General features: G+C 47.2%; 1 protein-coding gene across 2 annotated transcripts in view; it reads left to right on the top strand.

The window, feature by feature from the left end:
- The window catches only part of FAM174B (family with sequence similarity 174 member B), a 43,513-nt gene extending 26,932 nt beyond the window's left edge, over nucleotides 1-16,581 (top strand). Inside the window, exons 3-4 of one of the 2 annotated variants that reach the window (XM_055417737.2) lie at nucleotides 13,884-14,090; nucleotides 16,443-16,581. In XM_055417737.2, coding sequence (XP_055273712.2) covers nucleotides 13,884-14,090; nucleotides 16,443-16,446 — 211 coding nt within the window. In that variant the 3' untranslated portion in view covers nucleotides 16,447-16,581. The remainder of the gene's footprint in view (nucleotides 1-13,883; nucleotides 14,091-16,442) is intronic. The other variant, XM_055417738.2, reaches the window with a different exon arrangement.
- The last annotated feature ends 490 nt before the right edge of the window (nucleotides 16,582-17,071 follow it).

Raw genomic sequence — 17,071 nt, 5'->3', positions numbered from 1 at the left:
AAAGAAACCACTTGCCAAGCAAGAGATGCAAGTTCGATCCCTGGGTCGGGAAGATCCCCTGGAGAGGGAAATGGCAACCCACTCCAGTATTCTTGCCTGGGAAATCCCACAGACAGAGGAGCCTGGCGGGCTACAGTCCACAGGGTCGCAAAGAGGCAGACAAGACTTAGTGACTAAACAACAACAACAGAAGCTGGGTGGGGACAGAGGCTTCCTCCTGCACTCACAGACTCAGGAAGGTGGGGTGGCCCACCTTTGAAGACACTGTGTGGCCAGGAGTATAGTCTTATTTTTTGGCTGTCTTTGACCTTGGGGCGTTCTGCTTATGTGGGGAGAACTGCTCTGATCCCTTCTGGGAATGCACAGCACCCAGAAAGCCAGAAGGGAAATGGGTATTCTCAGCTCTTTCCAGATGCTAACACTTTAAGGTGAAAGTGAAAGTGTTATCCACTCAGTCGTGTCCAACTCTTTGCAACCCCATGGACTGTAGCCCACCAGGCTCCTCTGTCCATGGCATTCTCCAGGCAAGAATCCTGGAGTGGGTTGCCATTTCCTTCCCTGGGGGATCTCCCCGATCCAGGGGTTGAACCCTGGAATCCCTCATTGGGAGGAGCCAGCTTTACAGGAGCAAAAGCGGGGCTGGATTTCAGACCATGAGCTTCCCGTGCGCAGGCTGGCGGGGTCTGTTGCACGCAGCCTCGTGTGCCTCACACCGTGTACTTGAATGGCAGCTGCTCTTTCAGGCTTGCTTGGCTGGTAACGGAGTATGTGGGGTGGGGGCTACTCCTTGGATGGAACTGACTGCGGAGTTCCAAAGGAAGGTGTGTTTCTTTAAGGTTACCTATGGAAAAGTCAGAATGACTGTGTGACTTCAGGATTGTCTTTTGGGTTTTGGCTCCTTTTGGGGTGTACTGCTCTTGGGTCTTTGGGGGTCTCAGTGTGAAAGCTGGGGTGGCTGCAGTTTATTTTATTTATTTATGGCTGTCTTTGGCCTTCGCTGTGGCATATGGGCTCTCCAGAGTGTGGGTGTGGACTCTGTAGTAGGGGCTCACGGGCTCTCCATGGCTCATGGGCTCCAGAGCACCCAGGCTCAGTGGCTAGAATGTGTGGGCCTCGCTGCCCCGAGCCATGTGGGATCCCCGCTCCCCAACTAGTGATCAGACCTGTAGCCCCTGCAGTGGAAAATGGACTCCCCACCACTGGACTGCCAGGGAGGTCCTGGCGAATGTAGTTTAGAGATAAGGGCGTGGAGACCCAGAGAGGGGCCCTGGGTCAGTCAAGGTGTCAGGTCTTAGTGGCAAAGATGAGACCCAAACGCAGGCTGGGCCCAATCTGGAGATTCCACCCTCCCCCACAGGGTGCTGCAGAGAAACAGAGTCAGTAGGATATGTGCATACAGGAAGAGGTTTGTGACAAAAGTCCAGCTCTGAAGCCTGGGAACCAGGAGAGCCCGTGCTATGAGTTCCAGTGGGAGTGCAGGAGAAGACCAGTGTCTTGGCTCAACACAGGCATGGAGCAAATCTCCTGTTATCCTGCCTTTTGTGCTATTCAGGCCTCCAATAGGTTGGATGAGACCTACCCACACTGGGGAGGGCAATCTGCTTTACTGAGTTGACCCAGACAATTGTTAATCTCAGCAGGAACACCCTTCTGGATATACCCAGACTACTGTTTGACCGACTATCTGGGAATCATGTCACCCAGTCAGGTTGACCCGTAAGAGTCACATCGCACACAGATTTCCCATGACTGAGAGTCAGTAAGTCAGTTCAGTCACTCAGTCATGTCTGATTCTTTTTGACCCCGTGGACAGTAGCACGCCAGGCTTCCCCGAACATTGCCACCTCCTAGAGCTTGCTCAAATTCATGTCCATCGAGTCAGTGATGCCATCCAACCATCTCATCCTCTGTTGTCCCCTTCTCCTCCTGCCTTCAATCTTTCCCAGAATCAGGGTCTTTTCCAATGAGTCAGCTCTTCGCATCAGGTAGCCAACATATTGGAGCTTCAGCTTTAGCATCAGTCCTTCCAATGAATATTCAGGACCGATCTCCTTTAGGATTGACTGGTTGATCTCCTTGCAGTCCAAGGGACTCTCAAGAGTCTTCTCCAACACCACAGTTCAAAAGCGTCAATTCTTTGGTGCTCAGCTTTCTTTATGGTCCAACTCTCACAACCATACATGACCACTGGAAAAACCATGGCCTTGACTGGATGCGCTTTTGTCAGTAAAGTCATGTCTCTGCGTTTCAATGTGCTTCTAGCTTGGTCATTGTCTCTCTTCCAGGGAGCAAATAGAGGTCGTCCATCTCTCTCCTGAATTGTCCTTTTCTAGCACGACCTTGGATGTCCTTGGCTATAAATGAGTTAGATTCGAGAGAGCAGTGTTTGGGATTTTGATGAGAGCTGTGTTGACTCTGTAGATTGATTTAAAGAGAATCAGCCCTTTATACTAAGTGGACTACCTCAGACAGAGAAAGACATATTATATGCTATCGCTTATCTGTGGAATTAACAAATACAACAAAGTAGTAAATATAACCAAATAAAAAGAGGCAGACTCAAAGACACAGAGAACAAACCAGTGGTTACCAGTGAGGGGAGGGCAATGGGGAGGGGCAAGATAGGGGTCGGGGATTCAGAAGTACAACCTACTAGGTATAAAAGTAGCCCCAGAGATATAGTGCACACATGGGGAATATAGCCAGTACTTTATAATAACTGTAAGTGGAGTATAACCTTTAAAAGTTTTTCCTTTAAAATTTTTGAGTCATTATATTGCATGCTTGTAACTTACATAATGCTGTATATCAACTATACTTCAATAAAAAAAAGTAAAGAGAATCAGGCCCTTTATGTTTTCTCTTCTCATCCATGAGTGTGGAATGACTTCCCATTGATTTAGGTATTTTAAGAAATGTCTTTTAAAAATTTCTCCATTAATGTATTATGAATTTTTGCTAGATATATTCCAAGGTATTTTACATTCTGATATATATATTTCTTTACTTTCAAATGCTATTTTGTTTATACTCATGTCTGAAAAAAAATGCACTATTGTGTTCACGTACCTACTGATGTTGGAAAAAGAGTTGTTAATGAATCACACATAAATTTTATGGAGAATGCACAACATTAAGACAGGTTTGTTATATACAGAGGAACAAACCATTAACTATGATTTGCATTTTAGGTAAATAACGGCCCCCTTTGAGAAGAATCAAAACAATTACTAATATGCATCTGTGCTGCAGAACACTGTGTACATAAGAAGTGGTTATACTGATTTTATTGCTAAGCCATTTTATCTATCTCACCTTCAAGTCACAGAAATAAAAAGAAATGTGAAGACAACGCTGTCTTCATTAAGTCACAATGGAAAGGCTTGGCTGCATCCTGAAGGCCTGCTGGGGTTATTGTGCAATAGGGAGCCCTGGATGGCTTTAGGGGATCATGGACTGTTTTGATTCTGAGTCATGGAATGGGATCTCATTTGTATTTTGTGTCTGAGATGACTCCTTGGGGGCTGCGATGGACGGAGTGATTTTTGTGGTAGCCCCAGATCTGACTGCATAAGAAAAGACTGAGCAAAGAAATATAATAGTCTATCTGGACAGTCTTCACTATAGGCTTGTTCCTGAGTGTAGGTGGAAAGAGGGTCTGGATATAAGTATTACTGTGGTCTGAACATGGCTGGGTGGAAGTCGTGTCCGATGGCATGAGGAGAAGGAACGTACTGAACCCATGTCAGGCCAAGAGCCTTCCCCAGTGCCTCTCAGTGCTTCAGACAATGGCTCGAGTCCCTTTCCTGGAACAGTTAGTGCTGTGTTGGCATTGCTCCTGGCTAGGACAGTCACCAGCAAAGGCAAATGATGGTAAATGATGGATAATTTTGCAAAGGCAAAATTAAAACTTTTTTTTTTCAGTTTTCTTGCGCTGTTGATTGGCACACAGCACTGTATAAGTTGAAGGAATACATATGACCTACATGTATTGGGAAATGATTGCCACAGTAAGTTTAGTTGACATCTAGCACCTCACACAGTGAGAAAAACATTTTTTCCTTGTGATGAGAACTTATGGGACCCGCTTTCTAGGCAGCCCTCAGCTCTGTCATGCAGCAGTGTTACGTGTAGTCATCATGTTCTGTGTTATCTCCCCAGGATGTATTAGTCTCCTACCCGGAAGCTTGAACCTTTCTTAGCACCTTCGCCCAATTCTCCCATCCCCAGGGCCCTGATTCTGATAACTGCAAGTCTCATCTCCTTTTCTATGAGTTTTGTTTTTCTAAATTCCATATGTAAGTGAGATCACACAGTATTTGTCTTTCTCAGTCTGACTTATTTCACTTAACGTGATGCCCTCATGGTCCGTCTGTGGTCTTATAAATGGCAGGGTTCCTTTATGTTTGGTGCTGAGGAGTGTTCCATTTTGTGTGTGTGTGTACCACACTTTATCTATTCATCTGTCAATGGACACTTAGTCTGATGATTGCAGGGAACCACCTGGTAGGTGTTAAGGTAGCAGATAATACTTTTGCTGTCTGAGAATCTGAGTCTGCTCCCTGGTCTGTTGCCATGCTCTGGAGTGTGTTCCTTGGTCACTCTAGTAATACCACCACCTCCCCCCCCAACCCTCTTCTCTAAGTCACACAGCAATAGCATGGGGCCCTTTCACCCATGGTAATTTTTAATACAGGAATCACTTAAGGTCCCCCAGGCACCTCTGTGCCTCTCCTCCACCCCAATTCTGGGCAGAAAGTTGGGACCCAGCAAGTCCGTTCATATTAGCCTTTCATCCCTAATCATCCACCGTAATGACCCCTGTGTCCCACCAGATCAGTCTCCACGCCTGTGTTTCTGCTTCTGGGGCTGCAGGCTTCTCTCTGCTGTCACTTTGGGGACAGCTTCAAAGACAAGTACCTTTGCAAGCCGCTGCCACACGATTCATGACCTCAATCTGAGCCTTCTTTTTTAAAATGTCACTTTCTTTCTGTTCATGGTGTCTGGAAATGCAGTTGACTTTTTTAAAAATAGTGATTTTAAAAATATCCAGCAGCCTCATTAAACTCTTATGAATTCTAGGAGTGTAACTGTGGATTCTTTTGAGTTTTCTATGTCGATATGTCACGTGAGACTAATAGGAGTGCCTCCCTTTCCCTCAAGTCTTTCATCATTTTACCTTTTTTTAAGCCTTTTTATGCTGTGAAGAAAGCTGATCGCTGAAGAATTGATGCTTTTAAACTGTGGTGCTGGAGAAGACTCTTGAGAGTCCCTTGGACTGCAAGGAGATCCAGCCAGTCCATTCTGAAGGAGATCGATCCTGGGTGTTCATTGGAAGGACTGATGCTAAAGCTGAAACTCCAATACTTTGCCCACCTCATGCGACGAGTTGACTCACTGGAAAAGACTCTGATGCTGGGAAGGATTAGGGGCAGGAGGAGAAGGGGACGACAGAGAATGAGATGGTTGGATGGCATCACCGACTCTGTGGACATGAGTTTGAGTGAACTCCGGGAGTTGGTGATGGACAGGGAGGCCTGGCGTGCTGTGATTCATGGGGTCGCAGAGAGTTGGACACGACTGAGCAACTGAACTGATGCTCATTCTTGGTCTCTGAGTCCTTGTTAAATAGAAGTGATGGTAATAGGCATCCTGTCTTATTCTTGATCTTCACAGTGTTCTTCAGTACTGACACTGACACTGTTCACTGTAGCAAACACTGTACGAACCGTGTAGGGTTTGTAGATTTTTTCCCAAGAAGCTTCCCTCTATTCATAGTTTGTTAATGTTGATTCTATTAAATGTATTTCCTAGCTCTATTGAGAATATTGTACTTTTTCCTTCAATCTGTTAAGGTGGTGAACTTATAATTATTGATTTTTTCCCTCTAATATTAAATCAATTTTACATTCCTGAGATGAAAGGAGTTTGGTCCTGGTCATGTCTTTATTCACAAGGCTACCTTCAGTTTGCTGATATTTTGCTTAGGACTTTCTTGTTTCTCTTAGAGACTGAGATTGGTTTGTAATTTTCCTATTTTATCATATCCTTGTCAGGCTTTGCCCAAAGAAAGGCAGTGCCAAAGAATGTTCAAACTACCACGCAATGGCACTCATCTCACAGGCTAGCAAAGTAATGCTCAAAATTCTCCAAGCCAGGTTTCAACAGTATGTGAACCATGAACTTCCAGATTTTCAAGCTGGTTTTAGAAAAAGCAGAGGAACCTGAGATCAAACTGCCAACATCTGTTGGATCATAGAAAAAGCAAGAGAGTTCCAGAAAAACATATACTTCTGCTTTATTGACCACACCAAAGCCTTGGACTGTGTGGATCACAACAAACTATGGAAAATTCTTCACGAGATGGGAATACCAAACTACCTGACCTGCCTCCTGAGAAATCTGTATGCAAGTCAAGAAGCAACAGTTAGAACTGGATATGGAACAACAGACTGGTTCCAAAAGGCTGTATTTTGTCACCCTGCTTATTTAACATATATACAGAGTACATCATGCAAAATGCTTGGCTGGATGAAGCGCAAGCTAGAATCAAGATTGCTGGGAGAAATGTCAATAACCTCAGATACGCAGATGACACCACCCTTATGGCAGAAAATGAAGAAGAACTAAAGAGCTCCTTGATGAATGTGAAAGAGGAGAGTGAAAAAGTTGGCTGAAAACTCAACATTCAGAAAACTAAGATCATGGCATCTGGTCCCATCACTTCATGGAAAATAGATGGAGAACCAAAGGAAACAGTGACAAACTTTATTTTGGGGGGCTCCAAAATCACTGCAGATGGTGATTGCAGCCATGAAATTAAAAGATGCTTGTCCCTTGGAAGAAAAGTTATGACCAACCTAGACAGCATATTAAAAAGCAGAGACGTTACTTTGTTAACAAAGGTCTGTCTAGTCAAGGCTATGGTGCTTCTTTCGTAGCTCAGTCAGTAAAGAATCTGCCTGCAGTACAGGAGACCCAGGTTTGATCCCTGGGTCGGGAAGAACCCTGGAGAAGGAAATGGCAACCAACTCCAGTATTCTTGCCTAGAGAATCCCGTGGACAGAGGAGCTTGGCTGGCTACAGTCCATGGGGTCGCAAGCGTCAGACATGACTTAGTGGCTAAACCACTTATTCCTGCATTACATGGTTTTTTCCAGTAGTCATGTATGGATGTGAGAGCTGGACTATAAAGAAAGCTGAGCACGAAAGAATTGATGCTTTTGAACTGTGGTGTTGGAGAGGACTCTTGGGAGTCCCTTGGACTGCAAGGAGATCTAACCAGTAAATCATAAAGGAAATAGGTCCTAGATATTCATTGGAAGGACTGATGCTGAAGCTCCAATACTTTGGCCACCTGATGCGAATAACTGATTCATTGGAAAAGACCTTGATGCTGGGAAAGATTGAAGGTGGGAGAAGGGGACGACAGAGGATGAGATGGTTGGATGGCGTCACCAACTCAATGGACATGAGTTTGAGCAAGCTTCAGGAATTGGTGATGGACAGTGAAACCTGGCGTGCTGCAGTCCATGGGGTCACAAAGAGTCTGACACGACTCAGAGACTGAACTGAACTGTCAGGCTTTGGTAGAAGTTTTACTAGCTTCATAAAACAAATTGAGGCAGTTCCTTATTTTCCTTTTCTCTGAGATAGTATCAGATTAGAATTATTTGTTTCTAAACGTTTAGTAGAATTTGCTAAAACTGTCTGGGCCCTGATGCTTGCTTTGTTTGAAGACTGGAAAACACTTGATATCTAATTCTTTGAATAGTTACAGGGCTATTTAGTCTTTGTTTCTTCCTGGGGCAACTTTTTGGTTTGTTAAACGTATTGATTTATTTGGCTGTGCCCAGTCTTGTTGGGGCATGCAGGATCTAGTTCCCTGACCAGGGATGGAACCCGGGCCCCCTGCGTTGGGAGTACGGAGTTTTAGCCACTGGACCACCAGGAGGTCCTGTTCTTGGGGCAGTTTTGATGGGTTTTATTTTTCTGAGATTTTGTCCTTGTCATCCAAGTTTTCACAACGTTCTCTTTTTATCATCTTTTTATTCTTTGTCCCATGTGTAGTCATGGTCCCCTTTTCATTATTTTTCATTGTTGTCTTTAAAGTATTTGTTTATTTGGCTCTGCCAGGTTTTAGTTGTGGCACGTGTAACCTTTATTTGCAGCACGTGGGATCTTGTTCTCTGACCAGGGATCGAACCCGGGCCCTCTGCCTTGGGAGCATGGCATCTTAGCCACTGCACCACCAGGGAAGTCTTCCCTTTGCATTCTTAATATTGCTTGAAAGTGAAGTCGCTCAGTCGTGTCTGACTCTTCGTGACCTCATAGACTGCAGCCTATCAGGCTCCTTCGTCCATGGGATTTTCCAGGCAAGAGTACTGGAGTGGGTTGCCATTTCCTTCTCCAAGAATAATATTGCTTATGTTTGCCTTTTCTCCTTTTGCTTGACCAGTCTTGCTGTACATTTAATTTTATCCATCTGTACAAAGAACCAACTTTTGATTTCTTTGATCCTTTCTATTCTATTATCGTTTTCAATTTCAGTTGATTTCTGCTTCTCTTCCTGAAGCTTTCTTTGAGGGCATTCTGTTCTTTTTTTTTTCTAACTTCTACCATTGGCTATTCAGCTCCTTTGTTTTCAGCTGCCTTGATGGTAGCATTTATTCTGTAATCATATCTACTTCAGCTGCCTCTCTCAGGCTCTGCTAATCAGTGTCAGGCACTACCCTGCCTCCCTGTTTGTTGTGAAGGACGATGGACTTCAAGTGGTTCCTCTGAGAAGTTAGTGCTATTTCTGAGAAAGTGAGTGAGCTCAGGGCTGAGTCACCTGACACGAGACCACTCTAGTCCTCGGGCTCAGAGACTTTCGGTCATTGGAAAACACAAAGAATGGGATGTAGCTTTTCTTATTACAGGTGTAATGTATGGATGGAGATCACAGACTTAAAAAAGGAAAATAGAATGACATTTAATCTCACTACTCAACGTGTAATGTATGGATGGAGATCACAGACTTAAAAAAGGAAAATAGAATGACATTTAATCTCACTACTCAACGTGTAATGTATGGATGGAGATCACAGACTTAAAAAAGGAAAATAGAATGACATTTAATCTCACTACTCAACGGTAACCACTAGAGTGTGTGTGAGCACATGCCTGTGGAATCCTTTTTTTTTTTTTTTTTACAGAAATAGGACTGTGTTACACACGCAGCGTTGGAACAGTTTTCCACCTGAACACCATGTCACAAACCACTTTTCAGGTCAATACATTTGAAAGGACGAGGATTTTAAGGCCAGTTTTATGTTGGCTTTAGTGTTTTTGAGACCTTCTCTGTCTGCTCATGATGGTCTGCTCACCGGTCCTCATCTTTCCTATTTAAACAGAGCTCAGCTAAAGTTTTTGGTCCCCCCTGGGAAACAGACTACATTTAAATCAGATGTGGCTGAATCATGACGTTGGTTGGTTTTATGAATGAGTACAAAGAGGAAAATTGTGTTTTTGGCCCCTGGGCGTTAAGGTGGTACCCTGCCTTGTATTACACCTGCAGCTGGAGGATAACATCTCCTGACTTGGAGCCCGTGAGCATCAGCCAGGCAGGAAGTGGGGTGGAGAGAAGGCAGGCAGGGCAAGGCTTCCGTGGGCAGCCCTCCTCCCAGGTTCCCGTGGCATCGAGATGTTACAACATGTGAGGTTAGGCCCCCAACGTTTAGGGCCAGGTGCGGGGAGGAAAGGGGGATTCCCAGGTGGTGCAGTGGTGGAGGACCTGCCTGCCAGTGCAGGAGATGTAAGAGACACAGGTTCAACCCCTGGGTCAGGAAGATCCCCTGGAGAAGGAAATAGCTACCCACTCCAGTATTCTTGCGTGGAGAATTCCAGAGACAGAAGAGCCTTGTGGGCTATAGTCCATGGGGTCGCAAAGAGTCAGACACGACTGAGCGACTAAGCACACGTACATGCACATATGGGGAGGGAAAAGAGTCTGTGGAAATGAGTTTCCAACTCTGCACTTAAAAAGGCTAATTGGAAGAGAGAAACGATGGTTTAGTGGAGTGCAGAGAACCCTGGGGTTTTGAAATGGTTCCTTATTTCAAAAGACATTTGCATCCTAGTTGCATGCATTTGAGCTTGGTTGGCCTCGTGTATATGGTGGCTGATGCTATGGTCCTGTGTGCCTCCCCAGTTTATTACTGAGGCCTTTTGTGACATCCTCTGGGCGACCCCAGGGGCAAGGTGGATGCTACTCTTTCTCCATCTGGTAGGCGACACCGGCAGCTGTGACCAGTGCAGCCCAACGGCGCACTGCTTGGAGAACACATGGCTCCCGCCAGACTGGTTCCCTGGGGTCAGGAGGGAGGGTTCAGTTCCTCTGCGTCTTAAATCTGGAAAAGATGTGACCTGTGGGAGTGCCGATGTGCGTTCCAGAGATGCCTGCCACCCACCCTCTCCTGGATAGGGCTATCGGAGGGAATATAATTAGAAATGCACGAGATGTCCCCTGCACCTCTGGGAGCTGTGCCTAGCATCATCTTATCTTTGGAACAAAACGTTTGCAGCCAGAGGCCCCTGGAGGCTGTGGTAGGAGAGGGAGAAAACAGATTTGACTTGATTATCCTAGACTGAGGTCCGGGACCTGGGTCCCCATGGCCACACTAGGTCAGTGACAAAGCTAAGTCCCTGCTAAGTGCACTCAGGGCAATGACTTCTAGAATCCTTGAGCTGGGAAGGCCCATTGGCTCACCCAAGAGCCCTCATCTCCTGAGGACGAGGAGTGAGGCTGTTGGACTGTCAGCGCGGGCACAATTGCAGAGGCAGTGGGTACCCTGAGCTGCTGGGGCCTGGAAGGAATCAGAGGGGACCCGAGGACCTGCAGGCTCCCCAAGGGTGCTGGAGCATCCTTGTTGTTGTTGAGTCTCTTAGTCATGTCGACTCTTTGCGACCCCATGGACTGTAGCCCAGCAGGCTCCTCTGCCCATGGGATTTTCCAGGCAAGCATACTGGAGTGGGTTGCCATTCATCCTCCAGGGGATCTTCCTGAATCAGGAATCAAACATGCGTCTTCTGCATTGGCAGGTGGATTCCCCCAGAGTGTTCTACCTGGACCTGAAACAACCTCAGAGGCCATCCCCAAAGCAGTCTGACTAACTCTCTGCCAGCCCTCTTGCTTGCAGAATGCTGAGTTTACGTATTATATGTAAATGAGTGTCTCCGGAGGCATTTTTGTTTCTTTGAATTGCAATACTGGCATTCTGGGGGCAGTTCTCAGCTAAGGTATTGTGCCCCTTAAAACTAGTTGAGTGTTATGTCTATGAGGAGGGAGACTGTGCAAACAGGAATTTGTGTGGTTATGAAAATTTCCTGCTCAGTGACTCTTTTTTATTGGAGTCTAGTTGATTTACAATGTTGTGATAGTTTCAGGTACACAGCCAAAGTGATTCAGTTACACATATATATGCATATCTATTCTTTTTCAGATTCTTTCCCCTTATAGGTTATTACAAAACCCTGAGTACAGTTCCCTGTGCTGTACAGCAGATCCTGTTGGTTATCTATTTTATATATTATACCTTTGTGCTCAGTTGTGTCTGACTCTTTGCGACCCCGTGGACAGTAGCCCGCCAGGCTCCTCTGTCTCAGGAATTGTCCAGGCAGGAATACTGGAGTGGGTTGCCATTTCCTTCTCCAGGGGATCTTCTGTTGATCCAGGGATCGAACCCACATCTCTTACATCTGCTGCACTGGCTGGTGGATTCTTTACCACCAGCGCCACCTGGGGATCCCTGTTTTATGTATAGCAGTGTGCATATATTAATCCCAGAGTCCTAATGTTTCCCTCTCCCCTTTCCCTTTTGATAACCGTAAGTTTGTTTTCTGTCTGTGGATAAGTTTCTGTTTTGTATATAAATTTGTTTGTGTCATTTTCTTAGATCCCACTTTCAAGTGATACCATGCGGTATTTGTCTTTCTCTTTCTGACTTACTTCACCTCGTACGATTATCTCTTTAAGTGAATTTGGTTTAGTGCCCTGCTCACGTACATATACGGTTTACAGTGCGGTGTGAGAATCAGGCATAAGAAGGGGAAAAGGGAAAGAACGCACAGAGTCCTAACCAGCAGAGCTTTTGTAGAGGCTTGCCGCGTTGCTGGGTTGTTCTTTTCTGTGTTTGGCGTGGTGGGATGAAAGCAGGGGGACTGCCCGGGGCCCCTGGCATGGGGTGGTGGGGTCCTCCCGTCTGCCCGTCTCATACATGCAGCCCGGCGTCCCCCCCTCGGCTTCTCCATCGTTTATTCCCGCGGCTGCTGTGCCGTTTTTCTGAGGCATCCTGGTTCCCAGACAGCTGCTCCCCTGTGGAGGGCTCTTTGTACCCGCAGATGAGCTTCCTGTGAAGCATGGGACAGGAACAAGTTGGGGAGTGTCTCTCCTTTTCTGGGATGGCTATAACCCAGCGTGGTCATACAGGATAGTTACAAATCTGAAGGGAATAAACACAGCTCATGGTGCCTAAACATGCCTTCACTTCACCTGGAGTTTCCAGGGAGGGTGGGGGCGGGGTCAGAATGGACCCCCTTTCTTGTTGCTCTTAATGACAAAGCAAGGATGTTAGCAGTGGTTTGGCTGTTCTGGAGGAGGGAAGGGACCCAGAGAGCCCTCCTGGAAATCTCTGCTCGTCACTTTCTACGAGTGCCCAGATCATGGTGAGTGCAGGTTCTGAGCTGAGATGGGGAGACGGCAGGAACACAGACTCTAACAAGGGGACCTGGTCGATGCCTCCAGGAAGAAAGAACAGGGCTCTGTGGGCTGCCTGGAGGGGCTCGTCTCCCTGGCACCTCTTCCCAGTGGAGGTGAAGCTTACAGGGGGTAGGAAGGACCAGGGAGCGAGCCCGGAGCCGATTAATGGTCAGGGAGGAGTGTGAGGGCATTGGAGGAAGAAATAATGGCATGTCAACAGGTGTAGGTTTGAGCAGATGTGGGACTAACCAGGTGGCACCAACCAGAAGGAACCCACCTGCCCATGCAGGAGACATGAGAGATGCAGGTTTGATCCCTGGGTCAGGAAGACCCCCTGGAAGAGGGCATGGCAACCCACTTTGGTATTCTTGCCTGGAGAATCCCGTGGACAGAGGAGCTTGAGTCACAATGAGTCGGGCATGATGGAGGCGACTTAAGCACGCAGAGCTAACCAGGTGACCTACAGCTGTGAACCTAGGGCCCTCCCCAGGGGAGCACCCCAAAGCTTCATGGCCTCAGAGAAAAAGCGGGGTGAAAAGAAGAGAGTGGGGACTTTACGGTCAGCCTCCTCACCCCAAACCCCATGTTGGCTTTCCCCAGAACTTCCCAAGTCCTGGTAGCACTGGAGTCTGAAGGACAGCTGAGCACAGCGCTCAGACTTGAGATCCAGAGCCAGTGACCTCTGGGGTGCTGGTGTGCACCCCCAGAGCTCCCCGTGGGGTGGGCGAGCGAGTCTGTTTCCTTTGTCCGGGAGCAGCCCCAGAGGTTTAGTTCCGCTGGAGAGGAAGCCTGAGAAATCAGATGTGCTTGACTCCTCGTGGGCTCCCCTCCTCCTGATCCAGTTCCACCGGCTCTGTGTGTGTGTACACACATGGGTATTTATTCCTATAAACAAGGGATGTCAGCGGCTGCACACGGTGCATGTGGCGGGGGATGGGGTGCAGGCAGAGACCCTATCAGAGAATCAGGGGGTGGGCCCTCAGGGCATCCAGAAGAGGCAATTCAACTAAATGGCAATTTGGGGATGCCAGTGAAAGGGAATTTTCAGCGCATTGGCGGTAGGTAAAGTTCACATCTCTGCAAGTGCTGACGGTCTGCTTTTCCCAGATTCAGCAGGCTCACTGGCGTGTGCTTCTGTTTACAGGCACGTCTGCTCAGGGATAGCTCTTGGGAATCGGGTCCCTTTACTCTGGTCCGATTCTTGTTTTCGGAAACCTTTGCTGCTCCATCTCCAGTGTCCTGGCCCCTGCCCCTCACGCTCAACACTGAACTTGCAGCCGGATGCAGTGAAGGGCCCGATGGTGGGGTCAGGGTCGCTGGGAGGTCCTCAGGCTGCGTCTATAGAGTGGGGGTGAGTGCCTGGGTTCTGTGGATCGTGGATGTCAGTCAGTGGGAGTGAGCCGCCCACTCCCCAACCAGAGAAGGGGGCATGTGGGTGATCTAAGAAAGCCAGCCTTCACAGTGCGGACATGGCCATGGGGGTTTATCTTTCTCTTCCTCTACTCTGTTGAGTAGGGGACCCTAGTGGTCAATATGTGGATACCCCCCTTTTTTAAATTGGAAATAATTTCAAAGTTAAAAAATATTGCAAAACAAATAGAGTATAGAGAACACCCAGATACACTTTACCTAGATTTTCCTATTTTAATACTTTGCCGCATTCGCCTTATGGTGGCTCTGTGTGTTCAGATTATTTTTTTCTGAACCATTTGAGATAAGTTACGTGTATCATGTCCCTTCCCCCCAAATAAAGTGTGCATTTCCTAAAAATAGGATGTCCATATCTTTCAGCAATTAGCTACCTGATATTTATATTTGGGATCATATAACATCAAAGCTGTGGTTTTGCTAGAAGTCATCTACGGATGTGAGAGTTGGAACATAAAGGAGGCTGAGTGCTGAAGAATTGATGCTTTCGAGTTGTGCTGCTGGAGAAGACTCTTGAGAGTCCCTTGGACAACAAGGAGATCAAACCAGTCAATCCTAAAGGAAATAAAGCCTGAATATTCATTGGAAGGACTGATGCTGAAGCTGAAGCTCCAAAATTTTGGCCACCTGATTCGAAGAGCTGACTCACTGGAAAAGACCTTGATGCTGGGAAAGATTGAAGGCAGGAGGAGAAGAGGGTGATAGAAGATGAGATGGTTGGATGGCATCACTGACTCAATGGACATGAGTCTGAGCCAACTCTGGGAGACTGTGAAGGACAGGGAAGCCTGGCGTGCTGCAGTCCATGGGGTCGCAGAGAGTCAGGCACAACCTAGCAACTGAACAACAACGTCATCATGCAGAGAAGTTTATTATTTTATAAGTTCTATTAAGTCCCCACTATTTTTCCATGTGATTATATAATTGTTGCTGTTTAGCTGCTCAGTCATGTTCGACTCCTGCGACTCCATGGACTGTGGCCCACTAGGCTCCTCTGTCCATGGGATTTCCCAGGCAAGAATACTAGAGTGGTTGCCATTTCCTTCTCCAGGAGATCTTCCCGACCCAGGGATTGAACCCATGTCTCCGGCATTGGCAGGTGGATTCTTTACTGCTGAGCCACCTGGGAAGCCCTGATTATATAATGCCCACGTTCAAGCATTACTAGAGGGACACCTCTCAGATTTGTCCTCCTTTTGTAAGTCTTTGGATGATGTCTTGAGTAGCTTTAGTCTTTCAACTTTCCTTGATCATTGCGCAAATATCTCGTGCCCCCTACAGTTGCCCGATGCTGTGCTTGGTGCTGGCATTTAAAGCTGAGCAAGCTCAGACAAGGGTCTCATCTGCACGGAGCTCCCAGTTTAAGCAAGAGACAGACATGAATCAGATTATTACATAAACCAGCAGTCATAATCCAGAAACCAGGGGCCAGCAGCTTATGGCCCCCAGACCAAATCCGGCCCACTGCCTGTTTTTGTACGACTCCCAAGCCAAGAATGATTTTTACAGTTTTAAGGTTGAAAAAGAATCAGAAGAAGAGTAACATTTCATGACATGTAAGACTTAAATGCAATTCAAAACCTCGGCATCTACAAATAAGGTTTTATTGAAACTCAGCTATGCCAAGCATTTCTAGCAGCTAGGTCAAGTAGCTGCCACAAAAACTAAAGGACCTGAAAAGTCAAAAATATCTAGTACTCTCTGGACTTCTAAACAGGGAGAGCTTGCTGAGTGAGTGAATGAAGTTGCTCAGTCATGTGCGACTCTTTGCGACCCCATGGACTGTAGCCTACCAGGCTCCTCTGTCCATGGGATTTTCCAGGCAAGAATACTGGAGTGGAATACCACCAATTCCTTCTCCAAGCGCTGGTATAAATACCTGCAGGAGTGCTAGGAAGGAGTGTTACAAGCAGAAGAGAGGTTGTGTACAGAGGTCTGTGTGGGGACCTAGGAAAGGATGCTGAGCTAGGAGCTGAGCAAAGGGAAGGCGTTACCTGGAGGAGTGGGTGTGCATTGCAGGCAGCACGTTCAAAGGTCCTGGGGTTGAGGAGGGTGGAGTTTTCAAGAACTGAAAAGATGGCTTTCAGTGTGATGGGAATGGAGGTGGGGGTGGCTGCTCAGGAGGCGCTGCTGGAGGGGCATGGAGAGGGGTGCCATCTGCTCTGCCACGGCGACAGTGATAGTGTGGCCTGGGGGATGGCCGTGGGTAGGGAGGGGTCGCAGTGGGTGCGCAGCTCTTCCTGAGGCCACTGACTCGTTCTTCCTCTTCTTTTAGGTAAAACCTGTTCACCAGTGTGTTGGTGTCCTGTGGCAAGCTGGTCAGCTGAGGCTCGGGGTGTGAAGGATCTGGAAGCTGTCCCATCCGAGGTGTTGGAACCAAAACAAACATTATTTGTGCAACTGCGGCACACTCCTGTGTGTGTGTGCAACATCGGCTCTGTGTGTCACTGCAGGGGACACCATCCTCTGGACACCCCTTTAAAGCATCACCCCTCCCTTTCCTCCCAAGAGGGCTTCTGCCTTGCTGAGGGGAAGAAACAGGCTGATTTTAAAAATAATTTTAAAGCAACTCTGTCGACAAAAGTGAGAGAGATCAGAAGTGACCAAGGACCTAAGGGTTTCTGAGAGTCTGCTGTCCTGGATCAGCGACGTTTCAGACATTGGTTTTTCTGGGCTTGCTGGATCGCTGGCCTGTCTTTGGTGGTGGCTGCGTCCAAGTTTTAGAGTGCGGGGCGTAGAGCTGCTCAGCTCCTAGCAGGTGTAAACAAGTCCTTGTGGTTCTTTTTCTTTCCTTTTCCCAAAGGGTTCAGCAGAATTGGCCATGGCTAGCTCACAAAGAATTCTGAATATCAGGGAGAGACCTCTACCTGTGTTTGCTGTGAGTGAGTGAGTGAGTGTGTGTGT

This window comes from Moschus berezovskii, chromosome 21 (genome assembly GCF_049115385.1).
Source record: "Moschus berezovskii isolate FMDL1 chromosome 21, NW_MosBer_1.0, whole genome shotgun sequence".
NCBI classification, from domain to species: domain Eukaryota; kingdom Metazoa; phylum Chordata; class Mammalia; order Artiodactyla; family Moschidae; genus Moschus; species Moschus berezovskii.
The sequence above is the reverse complement of the archived record's forward strand: the minus strand, read 5'-3'. Positions and strand labels throughout refer to the sequence as shown.